General features: G+C 51.9%; 2 protein-coding genes across 3 annotated transcripts; both read right to left on the bottom strand.

Annotated features, from left to right (window-relative positions):
* Positions 1-1,721: 1,721 nt before the first annotated feature.
* Positions 1,722-4,433, bottom strand: Smim1 (small integral membrane protein 1 (Vel blood group)). Its single transcript, XM_034502463.2, has 4 exons — positions 4,305-4,433; positions 3,906-4,049; positions 2,111-2,314; positions 1,722-1,865 (listed from the first exon to the last, which is right to left on the bottom strand). Exons 3-4 carry the CDS (start codon positions 2,218-2,220, stop codon positions 1,739-1,741), a joined length of 237 nt encoding a protein of 78 aa, XP_034358354.1. The 5' UTR covers positions 2,221-2,314; positions 3,906-4,049; positions 4,305-4,433; the 3' UTR covers positions 1,722-1,738.
* A 638-nt stretch (positions 4,434-5,071) lies between these two features.
* On the bottom strand, positions 5,072-21,549 carry Ccdc27 (coiled-coil domain containing 27). 2 transcript variants are annotated; one of them, XM_034503969.2, is made up of 12 exons: positions 21,265-21,549; positions 20,530-20,656; positions 19,797-19,898; positions 18,782-18,936; positions 15,881-16,060; positions 15,199-15,291; positions 14,537-14,930; positions 14,212-14,342; positions 11,465-11,542; positions 10,862-11,074; positions 6,501-6,605; positions 5,072-5,288 (listed from the first exon to the last, which is right to left on the bottom strand). In XM_034503969.2, the coding sequence occupies exons 1-12, from the start codon at positions 21,448-21,450 to the stop codon at positions 5,166-5,168; spliced, it is 1,887 nt and encodes a 628-aa protein (XP_034359860.1). In that variant the 5' UTR covers positions 21,451-21,549; the 3' UTR covers positions 5,072-5,165. The 2 variants fall into 2 exon arrangements, with proteins under 2 accessions (XP_034359860.1, XP_076789600.1); XM_076933485.1 differs by lacking the exon at positions 11,465-11,542.
* Between the last annotated feature and the right edge of the window lie 225 nt (positions 21,550-21,774).

Raw genomic sequence — 21,774 nt, 5'->3', positions numbered from 1 at the left:
GAAAGCACCCGACCCCCACCAGAGTGTTGATGACCTCGGGGTCATGAGCAGCTCCCTAAAGATTACTGGGCAGTTGTCAGGAGTGGGCTGGCAGCACCTGAACAGTTTGGAGTGTATGGTGTGGCTAGGTGCCCACCTCCCCCTGTCAGCCCAGGAGTACAGGACTGCAAGAGAAGCCTGAGGACTCGGAGCTCCCCCTTTCCTCTCCCGTGGTGCCCTGCATGGAATCCTCCTCCTCCCTGTCCCGCTTCCCTACCGCAGCCATGTCTGCCTTGTCCCACCAAGCTCCACTAGGCCTTAAGGGGTCCTTCCCTGGAACCTCCTCCCAGTGCCCGCCTTGCAGTGGCTCAGGGTAGGGGAGGACACTCCAGTGTCTTACCTCATTTGGGGCCTGTGAGTGGGGGCAGAGTTGCCTGTGAGACTTGTACTACAGAAGTCCAGGCCGGCTGGAGCAGCTCCACTGCAAACTCCCACACAGGCACAGGACCACTGAGGCTTAGGACGGTCGGAACCAGGACTCTTAGGGTGAGAAGGCCAGCCATACCAGCCTCCCTGTCCAGATCGCCAAGCCCCTAAACACATGAGTGCAGTAAGGGCAGGAGGGAGGGGGCTTTCTAACCTCCCTTCTCTGGTCACTGATAGCAGCAGCCCCTGTGCCCTCCACCCTGTCAGGTCAGGGTGCAGACCTTGGACTTCTCTAGCCACAGCCTGCGAGCCTGGGACCATTTCACAGCGTATTAGAAACAAGGTGTGGTCCAGGGAAGTTCTACATAGGCCACTGGAGAGGGGACCAAAGTCCCCATTGAGCCACAGTACCCTTAAGGCCTCACATGATCCAGTAAGGAGGGAACAGGTCCAGCCACATCCTGACCCTTGGGTCTCTGTGTTCTTGGGAAAGGGCCCAGCCAGGAGAGGCACATTCCAAGACGGAGCCAAACAGGAGGAGCTGTGGAGGAGGGTCAGGCCTGGAACAAGTCATGCCTGGCTGGGCAGCACTAATGGAGACAGTCAGTCACCCACTGTTCGCTCAGCAGTGATTTGTCTACAGTCTTCTTAAGGAGTGGGGGCTGGTTGAGCCACTGCAAGGTAGGGAGGCAGCCCGTAGGGCACCCAGCTTCTCTCAGGGCCATTCCTGAGGTGGTAAGCTCTGGGGGCATGTCCTGCTTGCTAAAGAATGCGATGTTGTGTTTTAGATGAGAACACCTCTCTGTTCCCTGCACAGAAAGGTCTTGTCTGAGGCCTTGTCTGTGTCCCCTGGGGGAAAAAAACCAGGAGCCACAATCATTATTCAGGGCCCACCCTACACAGCCAGGAACCTGGAAGGCATAAAGGACCAGGAGCCCTGCCCACAGGGAGAAGCTCACTTCTGAGAGCTACCAAACACCCCTCTGCACAAACCACCCTCAACCCAACCTCAGCTATGGATGGGCCTAAGCCCTCGGCTGGGGAAGATCTAGCATTGGCCAAAGGAATCTGGTTGCCCTGGGCACAGAGCCCAGGCTGGGGAGGTTCCCTTTTGCTCTGTTGGAGCTGAGCCTAGTCTCCAGCCTGTGTGCCTCTGGAGGTTACCTGGGCTAGGGTTTCAGTCTTGAAGACACTCTGTGTGCTGGAGATAGGGAGCCCTGTTGACAGTACACACTGGCATCTTCATAAGCCCTGTGGTCTGTATGGAGGAGTGTCTGCACAAATGGTCTGTGTACATGGGAGGGGATCCCCAGGGGTGGGAGTGGGGCAGCATTTATTTGCACTTGTGCACATAGTAGCCAGTGATGTAGCCCAAGATGAAGATGATCCAGAAGAGGGCCACTCCACCCAGCACCTTCATGGCTATCCCCAGCTTGCCGGAGCACAGCTTCTGGGAGATCCTAGAATGAGAACAGCCAGTGAGCCCAACACTGGGAGGTTCCTGAGCTGACGTGGGTGGGGAAGTAGCTAGATCAGGAAAAGGCTCAGGCAGAAGTAGGCCTGAGTGCTCTGTTGGAGGTGGGAGTTACCTGTCTGCTCAAAGGTAATGCCCAGTGCCATGGGCACCTGGGTGGGCTGGCACAGGGGCTGGGCTTGAGCAAAGCTGGTCAGAACAGTCGGGGCCACTGGCCCATTGGGACTGTACCTCCTATAGCATGAGGCCTCCTCTGAGCTGGACATGGCAGTCATGCTGACTTCGTCCCGGCTGCTGCTGTCCCACCTGCTGTAGTGAACACCACTCTCCTGGGACTGCATGCTGTAGGCCTGAGGTGCAGCTACCGCATTCAGAGTGGAGATACGGCAGGTATCAGAGCAAACTCACAGAAGCTTCTGCTAGGGGAGGGTCTGCCTGGAAGGAGGGGATAATCAGAAACTGGCTCAGGGTCACATCAGAAGAACCAGATAAGGGAGGAATTCCAGCTCGGGGAGGCAGGGTGGTGGCCCAGCCCTGACCCTCAGGAATGTAAGCCACTGCATTTCCAACTGGGGCCTCTTAACTCCGGCTGAGGGGCTCTCCTCCCTCGTAGGACATTTATCAGGGGAGACAGCCAGTGCAGCCCTCAGAGATCGGGAAAGTGTAGCTGCCAACAACCTGATAACCGTCTTCCTCCCCAGCCCTACAGATAAGGCCTGGAGCTGCTCTCCAGAAAGGCTCTCAAGGGGAGGGATGAGCAGTGGCCGGTGTCTGGTACGGCCAGTCCAGCCAGCCAGGGAGAAGGCACAGCAGCTGCTGGTCCTCAGCCCCTCCTCCATCTTAACTCGGAGAGGAGTTAAGCAGGGCTTCTGTGGGCCCAGGGGCTCCAGAGGGCTGTAGGTGGGCAGGAAGTAGAGACACACAAGTGCCCAGAGCAGAAAGGTTCCTATCACCAAACCATCCCTGACTCCCCCGGCACCAGCCACCCCAGGAAAAGAACAGTGGGTTGGGAAGAGTCACAGTGACATCACTGCCATACATGGTTGCTCCTGCCTACTGCCTTCAGGCCTGTACTGGACACTAGCAAGTCATTTACCCTCTGACCTCTCCTATTACCTCGTGTTTACCTAAAGGGATCAGGGCACATTCTAGAAGTACAGACTGTGAGATAAGGGTAAAGTTAGGTACCAGGTACCCAGTGTTCCCTTGTGGCACTCAACACCAGGACCCTGTCTCCCAGCAGCTGGGGCAATGGGGATACAGCCCATCCTACATAAACTTGTGTACCTGAAGGTACAGCAGGTCATTGGGCTGCAGGAAATGTCTCCAGAACCTCAGGATGCCAGGCTGAGTGGGAGGAAGAAGGGTGCCATCTTAACAGCCACTAGTGTCTTCTGGTGGAGCCTCTGACTGACAGCCTAAGGTGACAGTGTTGCTGGAGTGTGGGTGGACTGTTGGGTGTTTCAGAGAGAATACACCAGCTGCTTGCACAGTGCTGTCCCTTCCTCTAGGTGGACGGCGAAGTGTTAGCCCCCGGTTGCAGCCACATTAGGCTGAGAGGCGTTAAAGACCCCAATTCCCCCCTTACCGTGTCATACCAGATGTGGGCAAAGTGGTATGTGGGGGCAGGGGACTTTTGCTTTCTCAAAATTAGGAGTAATCCCCTCTTTCCTGCAGTCTAGATACCCATTCAACGCTTGCCACAATAGGGCTGTATCTAAATCTACAGCAAAACCTGCCCACTTATAGACTTTGGGGTATGAGGAGAGTCTCCCCAGTTTGTTTAAGCCTGAAGTGGTGGAATCCTGTTATTTGCCAACTATCTTTGGCTGGACAGGCCGCCAGACAGCAGCGAGCTCCTTGGGCCAGGCTGGTCTAGACTTCCTTCACCCTATTCTGTCAAAGACACAGTAGGAAGGGCCTACAAGGCCCCTTCAAACCCAGAGTGTCCCCTGGAGGGAGTCCAACATGCTGCCACTCCCTAGACCGGTTTACCCACAGAGCACCTCTGAGACCCCCAACTTACAAAGGCGAATCGTGGTGGGGCTGAAGCTTCCGATGCTCTGGAAGGCTGGCAGGGTCTGGCCAGTGGATCCCACCTTTCCCCGGCAGGGCAAGTCAGGCTGTGAGGTAAGGTTGATGTCTCCAGCCTTAAATAAAGAAATCTCAGCTGCGGGGAGAAGAGCAGTCAGCTAGAGGAAAGGAAGGAACTGGCCCCAAGGGTGATCCAGGCCCCGACAGGAGCTGGCAGTTCCGGGGCCTGACAGTGGTTAGGCCTCCCTAGCCCTTCCTACTCCAGAATTCTCCGGCCAGGGAAGCTCTGGCCCCGGAGGACATCGGAGTGGTGGGGCGTGCTGCCAGGCCCACCTCCCTGGGCTGTGCAGGAGGGCAGCCTCCATTCCCGCCGCAGCCGAGTGCGACTCACCTGTGCCTCTCGCTAGGGCCACTCGCACACCAGGGACGCGTCTCCAGCCCCCTGGGGTGACGGGGGCGGGGCCGAGGCGGGGAGGGGGCAGGATCTGAAGGGCGGGGCCGAGGGAGGGAGGCCAGGCTGAGAAGCCCGCAGTCGTCTAGAAAGTCTAGATGGGGGGGGGGGGGGGGGGGGCGGACCCCCTCAAGCTGTCCCAGCCTGCTGCAGAACCGTGCGAGCCACCCGAGAGGCCTGCAGAGGGCGCCAGGTCCTTCCCAGCCACGCAGAGTCAGTCGGACTGGAGCTCAGATTCAGCTCGGTGCTGGAAAACAGAGATGGCTCTCTTGAACTGGTGGCACCCAGTGCAGGGGGGCTGCAGTAGCAGAGGAGCGGGTGCCCAAGATGTGGATTTAGAGCAGTAGGTGAGTGAGCTCTCTACTGAGCAGAGCATGTGGTACAGACTTCATGACCCACAGACGCCGAGAGCCAAGGGAAGAACTGTCCTCTGCAGCTGTACCACCTCCTCCCTCCCACCCTTTCTTCATCTTCCGAAGGGGTCCCAGTAGCAAGAGCATGCCCAAGCAGAAGTGTTGGATCTGAAGGGACATGGGGGCACCCAGCCTCTGGCCCTCTACGAGGTGAAGTCGAGGAGAGGGGCCTGAAGGTGTTGCTCTCCCTGCAGACAGGCCCAGGGAAGGGCGCAGTGGGAGGGGACATGAGCTGGGTGGTTCAGGTGCAGAGAATGAGGTCCTGTAGGTACCAGAGAAGAAGATGAGACGGTGGCCAATCAACTCTAAGGTTTAATTCTCTATCACAGAACTAGCCACATAGCACGTGGCTACAGCAGGGCACTGGCCTCAGCTGGACATGGTCTTATCACTTGGGGAGCATCTTCTTGATCTTGGTGGGCAGGGAGACATCTGACTGCTGTAGCGGGGGCACCTTCACGCCCTTTTGCTTCAGCTGACTGTAGAAGTCACTCCTCTCCGTGATGATCCTCTGAACAAGAAACGTAGTCAATGGGTGGCCTTAGCTCTGCACCAAGGCCTCCTACCACCCACCCCAGGACTTTCTGCAGTAGGCAAGTGCAAACCCATATCAAAACAATGGCTGAGAGTTCTGCCTCTGGAGTGTGTGTCCCTGCCAGGGCTATGATGCCACAGGAGGTAGGGTAGAAGGAGAAAATGCACTTGTCCCAGGAGTAGGCTCATGCCTAACCTTCGCTATAAACCCACCCCTTTGGTCAACACAGCACTCAAGGGAACCTTAGATGCCTGCAGACCAGAAAGCTGCCGGATCTCATGCAGAAGGGCCATTGGTCCCTCCCCAGCTCTGGCCCCACTCCTAGCAGAGAGTGTTATGGGACCTCATGCGTCTTCTCTGTCCTGTCCCACTTCCCTCCCCATCAGCAGACACAAGGCCAGAGGCCTATCCCCAGGGTCCTGCTCCTCAGAGATAGCAGCGACTCAGGCTCACTCCCCATGAACCACAGGGAAACGCCGGCATGTTGGGCTCACAGGGCAACATAATGGGACAGAGTGGCTGCTAATGACATGAGACCCTGTGTCACATGTGGCCCCAACCAAAGCAGCCTGGGACCTCAGTGATCCCCAAAACTCTGGTGCCCAATACCTTCAGGGTAAGCATGTCTATCCCCTTTTAAAACCCTACAGTTTAGAGAAGCGCACAGCCCTAGGATTAGCCCCAAGGGCTGGAAGACGGTGACTAGTCCAGTCCATATGCACCAAAGCCTGCATTGATTTTGCTGCAGCCTCAGACCCATCTAAAGCTTCTGCTTTGAGGGACTCTAGGTCTCTAGGAGGTGGCAAGGCTGAGACCAAGAGGGAGGAGTCTGTACCAGGACTCTGGCCCAGCAGCTTCTATAGAGGAGGCTCCACCAAGGAAGCTGAGCTGGGCAGACAACTTCCAGAATACAGGCAGCCTGTCCCTCTCCCCATGCAGAGATGACGGTTAGGATAGCTGAGTGTCCCTCCTCCATGAGGCTCTATCTCTGGTTCTACAACTCCATGCTACAGCTATCCCCAGGGATAGCCTGGTCTCCTGGGTTAAGCAGGGAAAAAGGACTGTCCTGGGGTTACAGTGTAAGGAGGGCCTAGGCAGGAGAAAGCTGGGTTTTCAAAGTGAGCCGAGGCCTCCCCTCCTCCCTCAGCCTCGGGTGGTGGGCAGTGTGGACAGCTTGACTCTCCTCACCTGCAGGGATTCCAGGATGTAGGTATCAGAGAGTTCGGTGGACAAGTTCTTGTTCCCACTGACACTGAAGACAGCCTGCATGATCTTATTCCTTAGCTTCTCGAGCTGTGAACAAAGGTGAAAGGCACCCCTGCTGCTACAGAGAACACTGCCTGGCTCTGCCACAGTAAGCCAGGAAAGTATTTCTTGCCTCTGCGTGCCATGGCTGGAAACGGAGCTAGAATGCCCCAGAGCTAGAGTGTTCTGGATCAGACCCCAGTTCCTTGGGTGGCCCCACACCGAAGCACAAAAGCTTTAACATACCAACACGCTTATTTTTATGTTCTTAAACTAGAAAAATGTGTGTGTGCGCGCACACACACACACACACACACACACACACACACACACACACACGCTTGCACGGTGGAAATGAGGGCTTCTCATATGCTAATGAGGCAAGCTTTCCACTACCGAGATGTATGCCCAGTCCTGTACACAGCTTTAAAATATCATCACAGCTGGAGAGATGGCTCCATGATTAAGAGCACTTGCCAGTCTCGCAGAGGAGCTGAGTTCAGGACTCACTGCTGCTTGTATCTCCAGTTCCAGGAGATCTGATGCCCTCTTCTGGCTTCTGAAGGCATATTCACACAGACTCACAATAAAAATACTTTTTTTAAAAAAAGAGTGCTGGAGAGATGGCTCAGCGGTTAAGAGCACTGACTGCTCTTCCAGAGGTCCTGAGTTCAATTCTCAGCAACCACAGGGTGGCTCACAACCATCCACAATGAGATCCGATGCCCTCTTATGGTGTGTCTGAAAACACCTGATGCCCTCTTATGGTGTGTCTACAGACACCTGCAGTGTACTTACATACAATAAACAAATAAACCTTTGGGCTGTAGCAAGTGGGGCCGGACCAAGAGAGAAGGAAAGGGAAAATAAAATAATAATAATAATAATAATAATAATAATAATAATAAACAGTGGCAAACACAAGATAAATTTTCAAACTTTAGTTTCCAGCTGCCACTGAAGACCTCAGCCTCTCAGCCTCTCTTTTTGTTTTGCTTTTTTTTTTAAAGAATTTATTTATTTATTTTGTGTAAGTACACTGTAGCTGTCTTCAGACACCCATATGAGGGCATCAGATCTCATTATGGATGGTTGTGAGCCACCATGTGGTTGCTGGGATTTGAACTCATGACCTCTGGAAGAGCAGTCAGTGCTCTTAACCACTGAGCCATCTCACCAGCCCCTTGTTTTGCTTTAATTTGTTTTACATGCATAGGAGTTTTGCCTACGTGTTATGTCTGTGCACCAAATGCATGCAATGCTCACAGAGGCCAGAAGAGGGCGTCAGATCCCACGGGAATGAAGTTACTAGGTTGTAAGCTGCCATGTGGGTGCTGGGAATTGAACAGGTACTCTGGAAGAGCAGCCAGTGCTCTTCATGGCTGAGCCATCTCTCCAGCCCCATCTCTGTAACAATTTACCCTATCCCTTCTCTAGAAACTTTCCACTGTTTAGACAAATCTCTCATCACACACACACACACACACACACACACACACACACACCTTGACATCAAAAAGTAGCTATGGGGCCAGTGAGACAGCTCATCAGGTAAGGTATTTGTCATTGTGGCTGATGACCTGAATTCCATCCCCGAGACCCACATAGTGCAAGGAGGGAACCAACTCCTAAAAATTAGCCTCTGACCTACACACATCCACTTGCTCAAATGTGAGCGTACACGAGGGAAAGAGACAGAGAGATGGAGACACAGAGAGGGAGGAAAGAATTGTAATACAAATTTTAAAAAATAAGATCAGGACTGGATTCCATTCTTGTAAAGCACTTGCTTAGCATGCACAAGGCCCTGGGTCTCACCCATGACATTAAAAACATAATTAGAAACCAAATCTAATCAAAATGATACAGGGTGTACAGGACCCGTAAAGCCGGCTCTCTCCTCCCCAGTTAGCACCTTCCTCCTAGACCACCAGGACATTCTCCAGGAAGCAGGCGGATGGTTCGGAGTGCTGTGAATCCTGCCTGTGGGCATATGACTCTTCTTCTTTCCCTCCTGGGACGAGGCACCCATGCTGTGCACCAGCTCCTAGGCGTTACCCTAGGAGTCATCCTGTGGGTGTTTCAGGCTTTGGTGCCTGTTTGTATCCTTGAGCTTGGGTTTGGTCATCTAGCCAGCATCCAAGGGTAAGCTAACCACATGCTCAGGACTCAAATCTTCCAACCCGTACCCCAGTATTCCTTAGACAGATACCACGCCAGCCATGGATACAAGATCAACCCTCTCACACAGTGTCTGGAACCCCCCTGGCAATACAGAAACATCCAAAGGAAGCCAGAGAGAACTTGCATTGCCTAAAACTGCATGCATGGCTACCTCCTAGGCCACCTGCTAGGCAAGGTCAAGTGACGGGGTCTTCCTTCCTTCTAATGTTGCTATTGACACAAGGTCTTTTTTGAAAGATATATCTATTTTTATTGCATGTCCATGAGAGTGTTGTCAGCCTGTCTGTGTGCCACAAGCTAGTGCCCTCTGAGGCCAGAAAAGGGTGTTGGGTCCCCCTGGAACTGCAGTGACAGATGCTTGTGCACCACTGTGTGGGTATTAAGAACTGGACTCAGGTTACCTGAAAGAGCAGCCTTAACTGCTGAGCCATCTCTGCAGCCCCTGGAGACAGGGTTTAATGTAGCCCAGGCTGACCCAGAACTCCCTGGGTAGCTGAGGCTAATCTGGAACTCTGGATTGCTTGCCTCCACTGTCTTTCCAGGGTTTCTTGGGTGCCCATTTCACATCAAACACCATGCAAGGTTCCCAAGGAACCCAGAGTGTTGCAGGCTTAGTGTTTGTTGCCTCTGGTCAGGAGGTAGCAGTCACCTGGGGTGTCCAGCCTCAGTTTCCCTCTCCTCAGAAGCCTCACCTATCAGCACTCTGTTCTGCAGATCACTGACTCAGAATTTTTGTCAACTCAACATTACAGTGTCTACCAAGTCCACACACAAATGATACAAGACACACCTTCTCTAGGCCGGTGCTGTCCCTAGGACCATAATAGAATCAGAAGCAGTTTCCTAACAGACACCAGCTGGCCAACAGGGATGACCGGAACAGGGCAGAGGACAGAGCTGGATTAAGCTACCTACCCTGGTACACGGGTGGGCGAGGGAGAGAGATCTGTCAAAAGCCTGTATCTGCACACAGCTTCCCCCTTTAGGGGACTCTGTAAGATCAGCTCTGAACTGAATTTCTCATCCAGCCTGAGTCCCTCACAAACACGTCTCTGTGCTGGGTGGGTTTAGGGCACTGCAGCAGCTCAAGACAGAAAGATCTGGGCCCAGTTCACCTGCAGGCAGGTCTGGGTTGCCTGTCCTCTCTGCTCCAGCTCCCACCTCTAGCAGGGATAGTAAGAAGATCTCCTCCAGCCCCAAAGTGCAGGAACAAACAAGGAGGAAGGGATGTGGGGGTCAGAGGATTTGGACATGAGCATCCATCCCGTATGTGAACGCACAAGATCAAGCCAGCTAAATACTCTAACATAGACTGTGACAAGCAAGGTGACTCAGCAGTTAAGAGCCTGTCGTACTCCTGTAGAGGACCCGAGTTCGAGTCTGTCTAGTTACTTTTACTATTTCTCCACTAAGACTATGACCAAGGCAAAAAGAAAAGTATAAATATACTTATAATATATTAAAGTATATTAAAATAATATATTAAAATATATTAAAGTATAAGAATATAATTATATAAATTTATATAAGTATATAAATATACTTATACTTTAATATATATACTTTTTATACTTTAAATATAAAGTATAAAAAGAAAGCGCTCGTTTGGCCACAGGGTTTACAGAGCCGACATCCATGATGACACAGCAAACATACGTAAGAACTTACATCTTGACCCACATGTAGGAGGCAGAGAGGGAGACACTAGGCATGGTATGAGTCTTTTCAAACCTCAAAGCCCATCATCCTTCAACAAGGCCACACTCCCTAACCCTTCCCAAGCAAGTTCGATCACCTGGAGACCAAGCATGTAAACATATGAACCTATGAGGGCCATTCTTGTTCAAAGCACCACAGTTTACAAGATCTCAGCACCCACACTGGGGGAGACATGGACACAAACACACTTCCTCCTGCCCTTTTCTCTTGTTGACCCCAAGGCCCACTTTCTCCATGAACAGTGTTGGCCCTTGCCCTCTGTATTTCCAGAATGTTCTATGAGCTTTCACTCCCTCCTCCAGCACTTGCCAAACATCAACTCTACACTGCAATTGTGACCGGAGGCAGGATGAGCCACGCCCCTGTCTGCTGGGGATGTGGTCCGTGTGGATGGTCATTACCCTGGCCTGGGTGCCTTCCAGGACCACATGAGTCTGTTGCTCTGCCTGTTGGATCATCTCATTCCGCGCCTGTAGGTCATCGTGTAACTCCTTCCAGCGCCTCAGGTGGTCCTTGTCGGTGTTGACCTGATCCTCCAGCTCTTTGGTTTGGGTGTTCAGCTCTTCGATGGTCTGCTCACTGTTGGCGAGCTCCGACTTCAAGTCTGCCACTTGCTGGGGAGAACCCGGAGACGCAGGGCATTAGTGGTCCTTACCACGTCTTCCCAAAAGGTGGTGGCAACGAACCTCAGGTTCCTGCAACCCAGCCCAGCCATTGCCAGATCCCCAGTCTGTTGAGTGGTTCTGCCTGGATGAAGGCCTGACTCAACTGTGCAGATGCTCCAGCCTTATTGTGTCCCTCATGGTAGCCCAGCCCATAACCATAGCCCAGCCCACAACAACGGTAGCCCAGCCCACAACAAACGGTAGCCCAGCCCACAACAACAGTAACCCAGCCCACAACAATGGTAGCCCAGCCCACAACAACAGTAACCCAGCCCACAACAATGGTAGCCCAGCCCACAACAATGGTAGCCCAGCCTTCAGCAATGCCTAGGCTGTCACCTGTCGAAGGATCAGGTTTTCCTTTTCTATGAGTCCCATTATTTCCTGATGTTTCTTTTCCTCCCGGAGATTGGAGAACTGCAGGGCAGACAGTGGAGTCAGCCTGGGTCCCAGGCACAGAGCACATGAAGCCCAGACACCTGTCCTGCCTCCCTGGCCCTCCCAGGAATGAACGCTGTGGGGTTCTGCCAGAAGGATGTGGAAGAAGAGAGAGGACCCAAGGACAAAGGAAGCAGAGTGTTGGATGGTGTCCAACGTTACAGAGCCAAGAAAACCAGACTGTTCACAGGGAAGCCAGAGACAGTAATGTTCACACTCAGTGTGCTGTAAATGTCAGAGAGGAATGGTGGCCAGTGGCCAGCTGTTACAGGAAGCTGAGAGCCTTGCTGTGCTGAGTTGTGGACACTCTCAGTCTCCTGCCTGCAGGCCCAGAACCCAAGCAAGAAGCCTTTATACTTGAAACTAAGACACTCTTCCAGCTCCCTGGCTTTCAACCTTGACTACCCCAAAGACTAGACAAGACTCTAAGGAAACTCCAGGCAGCCACTCTGCCGGGACCACAATGTAGTCACCTGCATAGTCCAGGTTCCAGGCAGCCCTGGGCCAGCAAGTTTAACAGAAATCAGAGAGACCATGTTGGTCTGTGGGCATGACTGTAGGGAGATCGTCTTGATGGTTAATTTATATTGGAAGGGCCAAGCCTGAAAGCAGACAGCGCCCTTCCCTGGCTGGGGCCCTGGACTGTGCAGGAGTAAACACTGTTCTCTGAGCATCAGGTGTGCAAGCGTTCACTCCCCTCTGCTCTTGACTGTGGATTTCAGCTGCTTCTGGCTCCAGCCTTGACTTGGCTGCACGAGGGACTGTGACCCGGATTTGCTCACCCGTGAGCGAAAATGAGCCTTTGATCCCCAGGCTGCTCCCTTCTGTTGTGTCAGAACAAGAGAAGAGAGACCAGAACAAAGACATGCACAGCGGTGCAAGCAAAGATTCTAGAACGTAGGACACACGTCCCGAAGGCCACCGAGTGCCTCTTCAGTGCGTGATGATACACCAGGCTAGGAGGGAACAAGTCAGTGTGGGAGGGGAAGGACTCTGCTCTATTTAAGGGACCAGCCACTAAGAATTTTGACCATGCTCCAGTGAGACAGATAACACAAAATGGACTTATTTTTTTTCTTTTCTTCCTTTAAAATTACTTTTATCTTTTCTTCTTTGGGAGCCGGGGAGAGGTCACAAGGCAGGCAGATATGGAGAGACTGGGAAAGGATTGTGATTGGGGTGCATGATACCAAACTTCCAGAGAATCAACAAAAATGTTATGTAGGAAAAAAATAGGGGCTAGAGAGACGGCTCATTGGTTAACGGTGCCGGCTGCTCTTCCAGACGACCAGGATTCAATTCCCAGCACCCACCCATGTGGCAGCTTACAACTGTCCATATTCCAATTCCAGGGGATCTGACACCTTCACACAGACAAACATACAGGCAAAACACCAGTCAACACTCCAAATATATATTTCTTTAAATATATATTTATATATAAATCATGTATATAATTATATAAAAATATATATTTATATTTATTTATATTTATATAGTCATATATATTTATATATTTATTTAAATATAATTATATACATATATATATATATGAAAGGAACAACTCTGTTCAGTTTCAGGACACCCTTGACAGAGACAGGATCTCATAGCTTTCCAACAGACAACCTTCAAGACACAGGATTTTTGACCTTGGGCTTCTCACCAGCAGGTCTGTAAGCTACAAGAACAATCCCTTCACCTTCGTTAGTTAGCAGTCTGGGATAAGGATTTCCCAACTGTGCTCAACCTGACGGTTATCAGTGTATAGAATCAAGGCGTTTTCAGGTAGCTTGTGTTCCTGAAGCTTTACAGACAGACTTCCTTTCAAAAAAGAAAGAATCTCCTCAGTTTCTACGCAAAAACATCAGGCTGTCATCAAGAAAGAGAAGAATCTGGTTACAGACGCTTAAGATCAGGACAGGAGCCTTGGTATTTGTTGAGTGAAACTCATGTGTGTCTCAAATAATGGATGCAAGGATGTGCACAAACACTGACCTCGATCAAGTTGGGATAGGATGATCCAAGGAAGCCAAAGGATGAGGAAAGGGATGCCTGCCCTCGGAAGGTGGGAGAGGAACCGGGGAAAGAGGCAGATATTCACTGGTGACGCAATGAAGATAACCCTTTGGGGAGCATTATCTGATGCCTCAGTGGAGTTTCTTGAAGAATTTTCTAGAAGACTTAGAAGCCTTTGTGGTGGGAGAGGGTATATGAGAGGGAGGCACTTGTGGGGTAGCTTGGGGGGTAGGAAAACACCCATCTAATCCATAAAATGTTTCATCTTGGGTATTGTAACAGAAGCATGCGTTGAGTGAGCCCCGTAGCTAAGCACCCTGTAAGAGTGGGATGGTTAGCCAGACACTCAGGGATCACAAATGTTTAGGAAGTGACCTGGGTTATCACGGCACAGGACAGAGGGACACATATTCCAGGCCAAAGAACAACAGGGCCGTGGTTGTGCGTATGGCTTGTGGTTGTCCACAACCCTAGGTAGGAATCTTGGCTCTGCTGCCACCAGCTGGTGCCCTGAGCGTGAATCATTGTTCCTAGGGAAGGCCATGCTCCCTGAGCCGCTGGGCCCACTGGGCTCTGCTGGCTGTGCTCTCTGAGACAGGCTAGTACGGCTGCTGAGTGCATGGCCACACCACCTTGTCGGTCATGTCTTGTATCTGCTTCTTCCGTTCCCGGAGTTCCTTCTCCAGTAGCTCGTTTTCCGTGGTGACCTTCCGCAGCTGAGATTCTTGGAAGTCAGTTTGCCTCTGTAAAGACGTGATGGCCCCTACGAGTAAAGGAGCAGACAGGCAGGGCCAGAGAGTGAGGACTGACGGCCAGCCCTCTGAATGGCTTGTCTGAATGACTGCTTGATCTCCCTGGTGCAACTCCAGGTATAGAGGAAGCCGCATCCCTGGCCTCTCTTTCAGAGTTGGCAGACACAAGCACCCACACCCGACCACATCGGCCTCTTGTCCCTACCTGTGGCCAGGGAATATCTGGACCTTGTGAATTCCAGTTCACTCTGGAAGTCCATCAACATCCGCTCGTACTCCTCCAGCTGGGCCATCAGCTCCTCCTCAAAGGACTCCGTCATGGAGTATGACCTCTTGAGACGATGTTCCTCCTCCTCCCTCAGCTCCCACGACTCCTCATCCTCATCCACCAATGTCTCTTCCTCCTCAGTTCCTTTTGTTTCCTCCTCCTCTTCCTCAGGGCCCACCTCCAGCAGGGTCCCAGTCTTGCTCTGACTGGCCTTGAGTTTGACAGATATAATCTCCTCTGGTGGCCCCTCAGAGCTCTTTTCCTCTATAGTGCTTCCTGGTTCCATGTGCAGCTCCTTGCTGCTCTCAGCCATGTTATATTCCTCCTGCATCTGGAGGGGGCAGAGAGAAAAGGGAGGTGGGCACGGATGCCCCCAGGAACAAGGGAGGGGTACCAACTCCAGGTTAGTTCATTTGTCTCTTCCTATCAGGACACAACCCACCCGTGCTCTTGGTGGAAAGGGGCACTGAGCTCATCCACTGTCCTCATCTGCATTTGGGGTGGGGGGTGCACCACAGACCAGGCTGGGACCTCCTAGCACCTGTCTTCCCCTAGCAGAATCAGAGGGTGAAAGCCCGGGGCTTCAGCTGGCTGCACACCTGCATCCAACGCTGTAGCTCATCCTCTTCTTTGTACATGGTCTTCAGCATGCTCATCCTCCCCAGTTTCGCAGGCGTCTCAAAGGACCGGTCCTATCAGATGCTACTGTGAACCTCGGGCTCTCCAACTGCCCCCACGAAAGCCCTAGGTGAGGTCCTCCCTCCCCTCTCGTCCCCTCAGAGGGGAATATCTGTCTCTCCAAGAACAAATGGGTAGGGTAGGGTGAGGATGTGGTACTCTCCAGAAGATCAAAGCTGTGGAGGAGCAGCCCTGGCGGACAGTAGGGCTCCAGTCTCAGCACACACTTGGCACCGTGGTCATTTGTGGCTGGCCTGGCTGCCCTGTCCTCTCATGCCTGCCTCAGAGCCCTTGCAGGGATGAGGGAGCAGTCCTGTTTGTTCTGCCTCAGGTATCTTCATGGGCAGTTTCTCCCAAGGTCCCCAGGCACTATCCATGACCTCCAGTCTCCTCCCTGCTCCCACTTCATGCCTGCCCCCACCTAAGTGCAGTGTGAATCATCAGGTATCATTAGATAGCAAGTCTCAGACCAATCAAGAGACCTGCCCATAAGGACCTGCCTCACCCAGCCCTTGGCCAAGACCTGAAAGGACAGAGGCAGCAGAGTCCTCTGCTCTTGGAGACACCTCAGTGCTTCTATAGGTCGCCTGCCTGAAGGCTCACCACCCTGATGGAAGCTGAAGAGGTTTCTGTGCCTTTGCTTCTGAGAAGGTTCTTCAGCTGCTTCTTCAGGGCCTCCTTCTCCCTCTGGAGCATCAGGATCTCCTGATCTTTCTTCTGCATCTGGGTCTCCAACTCTGAGAAACGCTGGAGCTCTTCTCCCATCAGGAGTAGGGAGTGGTCCTGAAGGGAAAGGGATCAGCTCAGGACACCCAAGACCAAGTTCTCAAACCAGTTTACAGATCAAATCTCAGAGGAGATTTATCTGTCCTAGAGGAACAGAAAGGAGGGAAGGGGAGGGGAGGAGAGGAAGGCAGGGGAGGGAGGGAGGGGGTGGGAAGGAGGAAGGAAAGAATGAGGAAGGAAGGAAGGAAGGAAGGAAGGAAGGAAGGAAGGAAGGAAAAAGAAAGAAGGAAAGAAGGAAGGAAAGGAAGGAAGGAAGAAAGGAAGAAAGGAAAAAGAAAGAAGGAAAGAAGGAAGGAAAGGAAGGAAGGAAGGAAGAAAAGAAGGAAAGAAGGAAGGAAAGAAAGATGAAAGGAAGGAAAGATGGAAGGAAAGGAGGAAAAAGGAGGAAAAAGAAAGGAAAAAAGGAAAGAAAGAAGGAAGGAAAGAAAGGAAGGAAAGGAGGGAAAGGAGGGAAAGGAGGAAAGGCAGGCAGGCTAGGAGCTGAGGAGATGCTCAGTCAGTACTTGAGTTTGATTTCTGGAACCCACATAAAATAGGTGTTGGGGAGATGTCTCAGTGGTTAAGAACCCTTGGTTTCTTTCCCAGAGGACCAGGGTTTGATTCCCAGCACCCACACAATGGCTCACAACCATCTGTAACTCTAGATCCCGAGGATCTGGTGCCTTCTCCACACTCCACAGGCACTGTACACAGAATGCAGACACACATGCAGACAAAACACGCGTCTGCATGAAAGTAATTTATTAAAAATTAAAAATGAAAACCTGTCTCACTCTATTAAAACCAATAATTTAAAGTTAACTCAACATTTAAAAAAAAAAGCCAGAGTGGGGAGCATACTCATATCCTAGCACCTGGATGACGGGCATGGGCAGATCCTTAGGGCTGGCCTAGTCTACTCAATGAGAGACCCTGTCTCGAAAAACAGGCAGCACCCTCAGAGCAACACCCAAGGTCCTTTACACACGCATGCAGCTGCACGCATGTGCATGAACACGTGAATCCATGATACAGATACAGTAAGCAATACATTTGAGAAAATCAGCACAACCTGGAGCTAAGAGGCCTACCACAGAGAAAGGAGCTGACTAGAGAGAGACACGACTGGACTCAGGCATGAGGAGGCTGCCCCTGAAGGAGCCTCGGAAGAAGAAAAGGGAAAACACATTCTATAAAGAAATAGAGCCTGTGATTTATTATTTGTCTGTGGTGTAAGCGTGGAATCTCAACTCACTTGAGAGGCTGAGGTGGGAGTGTTGAGGACCACTCTGCCCCACGCTTAGGGGCCAGAAATGTTGAGAACTGCACTGCCCTACATTGGGCACCAAAAATGTTGAGGCCCACTCTGCCCCACGTTAGGCGCCAAAAATGTTGCGGCTCGAGCTGCCTCATGTTTGGGGGCCAATATGTCTTGGACAGTTCTGTCAGTGTTCGAGCCTGCACTGCCAAAAGCCTTGGGGACTAACTTGTTAGCCCGCACTGTCCCAAGCAGCTCCGGTCTGCGGGTCAGGGTTCAGCAAGAGAGAGAGTGAGGACAGATGCGAGGAATGGAGACCAGATAGAGTGTGATTCAATCCTGTTTATTCTTCAGTCTCTCTTCTTCTCTCCAAGTCCCAAGTCTTGAGTTCCTAGTCCCTAGTGCCTCCAAGTTCCAGTTGCTAGTCTCTTTCTCAGTTCCAAGTTCTTCCTCCAAGTGTCAAGTGCCTACTGCCTAATTCCTTCTCCAAGTTGTACTCTCTGAAGTGTCTGATTCTCTGTTACTCTGTTCTGTCTGCCTCTTGCCTTTTATATGTCTCACTTCTAAGCCACACCTTTAAGTCACACCTTTAAGTCATGCCCTTAGGTCTTGTCTCTAAATCTGATCTCTAAGTCATGCCCTTAAGCCACACACCTTTAAGTCTCACACACCCAAGGGAAAATCCTGGGTATCTAAAGCAAGATGTTATCAGAGTGTGCTCAGTTGTTGTAGGCTGTTGTAAACAAGTCTCTTATCAGGGTATATAGCTCAAGATGGCTGCAAGGATGATAGCCACCTTCTGTCAGCTCCCCACATGGGAGGATGGTGAATTCAAGGTCAGCCTGCTCTGTAGAGTAAGTTCAAAGCCGACCTGAGCATTTCAGTCTCAAAACAAGAGAGTGACAGAAGGTGTTGGGCTGTAAGCTTGAGTTCCAGAAAGCAAAATGATAGGACAAATGGGTTAGTGATGACCCAGAGCCTTCCAAAGCCTAGGTTAAGTGCTTCTGATTTTTGTCTGTCTGTCTGTTTTAAAAACAAGCCTAGAGAAACCCAAATGCCAAATTCCAACAACCGAAGTTTCAGACGAATAAATTATGGGCTCAACTCTCAGAAGCATCTTTTTTTTTTTAAGGAGAGATCCCACCAGCCTGTGCTGGCTTGTACACAAACCTCTGGGCATTTGCTGGCCTCTGTCACTCAGATTGTTAGAACTCACACTCACAGAGACTTCTGGGCTGAAGGTGTACAGAATGGTTGGTGGCTACCCACATTAACAAGTCCTGTGCCAGGTTAAAGTGCCACACCCTGCTACAAGGAAGGAGGCACGGTGCATGTCCCTGAGCATGCGCAGTAGGGGTGGGGAGGCTGGCTGTCAATCACTGGATCCCTAGCAGCAGAAGTCGGGTGTCTGGGAGTCGTTTGAAGCCACAGTTATCTAGACCGCAGGGTGAGCAGGACAAGGAGGCATCCTGGAACCCTACCTTCTCATGGATGACTGAGATATACCAGGGCGTTCTTGTCCTCTGGGACTTCTTGACCACCGTGGGGCTGCCAGTAGGACTCAGGGTTGGGGGCTCACTCCTCTTCCGTGGGTAGTTGAGCTCACAAGCACTCTTGCTGCATGGGAAGAGCTTCCCTGTGGAGAAAGCAGAGACCAGAGAGCAGTTGGATTTCTCCCTGTGGATCTGCTGTGAAATCTTCCATGGTAGTATCCGCCCTTCCCAACCCTCCCTCAGAAAACAGCATTTGTCCAGCGAGCTATCTGTCTCCCACTGCCAAATTAAAATCTGAAATCTTGTCTGTTTCCAGAAGCCTATGTAGAAAGGACTTGGAGGCTGCCCCTGGGACCACCACATCTACCCACTGGTACCCAGCATACACGCAGATCTCACCCCTACCTAGCATATACCCAGGTTCTCCCCACCTAGCATGTCATATACCCAGATCCCACCCCCACCTAGCATGTACTCAGATCCTACCTCCACCTACCCCCCCACCCCCCACCTAGCACATACTCTGGGAATCAGGACAAGAAAGCATCTGCTCCTGCCCTTGCTTACCCCATGACCCTCTTGAACCCCAGAGTTCTGCTTTAGACTTCAGGGTTCTTTGCCTTCTTAAGCTTGGAGAGAGTTGTTCACTACAGGTTATTTATTGCTTAAAATTACCTTGTTTGTCTCACCTTCTGGTAAATGAAAGCTTATTTCTCTATTCAAGGTTGTGGTGCCCTGAGGCCTGGAAGCAAGTGGTACAGGGAAGATAGAGTGCAGCCTTTGGAGGCAGCTCAGCCAAAGACAAGGAGTAATATTATAGTGCCTTCCCCTAGAGAGAGTAGAGTCCTGCAGGCCTGGATCTGGGTGGCCTGTGTCTCAGAGCGTTTGAGCGACAGACAACCCTGGGAAGAGTTCCATAAGGGCACAGGAGATATACCTGGGGTGCAGCTTTATTACCCAGGGCCCCAGAAGATGCAGGCAGAGGCCTCCAGGATCCCCTTACCATTCACACTGGTGGCAGAGCCCAGACTGCCTAAGGGATGGTCCTCAGTCGTCTTCCAAACTCCAGAGCTGGTACCGGGAAGATCAATCATAGTGGCAGAACCTGGAATGGGAGAGGTGCCAAGAGGTGCCAAGAAGTCCTCTCTGTCCCAGAATCTCTAGGCTGCCATGTGATCTTTAAACAAGTGAGTCTTCCAGTGGAGGCGTGAGCCTGAATCATGGGCTCCATCAAAACACTGGCTCTGTCTTCTTACCCATCTGACCACAATGTATCCTCTGAGTAGACCAAAGGTGGTGCCCAGTGACAGGATGTAGACACAGGGCCTGCAGCCTGGACTCTGTGGCCCCTCGGCTTACCCCCAACAATCCCACAGTTCCCTTTGCTGGGGACTGGGAGCATGGGCCTGGCTATTGCTGAACTTCACAGTCCAAGCTGGTGCCGGACACAGGGAGCAAAGGCAGGTGAGGGAGCCAAGAGGTCAGGGTGTGGCCTTGACTCTGACTGGCCTCGTGACAACAAAACAGGTACGATTGTGAATGGGATAAAACTGTTTTCTTGCATCTCTCCTTCAGGTTGGTCATCCCCCAGCCTCAGCACAGGTCTCATAAAGTCTATGCTCCCACAGGACACACTTCAGAACCACGACCAATAGCTCCTTATAGGCTGAAGAGTTTCAGGAGGCAGCAAGTTTCTGCAGTCACTCTTGGTGGTACTGGGCGGGGGGAGGTCTTACCCACATGAGACACGGATGTTGTCCTGGTACTGAACTGGGGGCACCCAGGCCGCATGAGGAAGGCTTTCCTCAGATTTTCCATTTCTGACACAAAGCCATTGTGTCTGGTGAGTTTCTTGACCTGGTCCTGACAGGAGAAGAAATGAGAACACATGCTTGGGTGTGCCTTCGGTATGGCTGCAGGGGCCCTGTCTATGCTGTGACTTGTGGCAATGGTCCGCTTCTTTCCTGACCAGCTGGAAACCACACCAGGAGCCCCATGTTAGAGATAACCCTTGGCTGGGTTTTCAGCACCCAACTAGGATGTCATGGAGCCTTGCCTATGGAGTCACCATTTATGGCTCCCCTGGTGAATGGTGGGCTCAGGTGACTCTTGCCTCTTGGCTTCTCTCCTCACCCTTTGACCTTCCTCTCTGACCTTCAGGACAGATTGGGTCTCTGTACCCAGTTCGGGTTGACTTCCTCCTTTGGGCTTGTCTGTCCAGACCAGGGTCTGCAGGGAAGGAAGCCGGCTACTCCATAGAGCTACCTCCCTGCTGGGTCCTTCAGGAAGCTGGGCAAGGACAGCCAGGGCTCTATCCTACCAGAAGCTGCAGTCCTCAGGCCTCCTGGGCTTGGTGGCAGCTTGTCACCAAGCCTGTCCCAAGCTCTGCTGGCCGATAGCTCCCATGGCCCTTTGGCGAGGTGAGGAGCAGCAGTAGCCAGCAGTTAGAAGCGCTCCACCCAACCCCGTACCTCGTTGCAGTAGAAGCATCCGACAGCCTGGGTTGCCTTGCTGAGGTTTTGACGGATACTTTGTGGTTTCCTCTCTGGGTCCTGTGTGTCCCAGCCCCGGCTGGCTGTGCTCTGAAGCATCATCAGGCCCTTGCCGATCTTGGGGGATGTCGAACTGCATTCCTGAGGTAAGCTCTCCTGCTTCATTGAGAACCAAAGTCCCCGAATAACCTGCTTTCAGCTACCCTTATAGAGGGAAAAGCAATCTTAGCTTGACTTTTCAGAGAGGTTCAAGCGAGAAAAGACAGGCTTCCAAGGCTCCCAGGAACAGTGTGTGGCATCACAGATGTCTCCATAGAAACAGGGCAGGGTCATAGTCTTCTCAGTTTTCTACAATTTAGGGAAAGGATCTGGAAGCAGACCCAAACACCATTCCCACTAAATCTCAGAATGTCACAAGAATAAGAGAAGTGGTCTGACCCCAGAGCCGGGAATCCCCTCCCCCTCTTGTTTGTCAGGGCTGCAGGAGTA

Source organism: Arvicanthis niloticus, chromosome 5 (genome assembly GCF_011762505.2).
Source record: "Arvicanthis niloticus isolate mArvNil1 chromosome 5, mArvNil1.pat.X, whole genome shotgun sequence".
NCBI lineage: Eukaryota > Metazoa > Chordata > Mammalia > Rodentia > Muridae > Arvicanthis > Arvicanthis niloticus.
The sequence above is the reverse complement of the archived record's forward strand: the minus strand, read 5'-3'. Positions and strand labels throughout refer to the sequence as shown.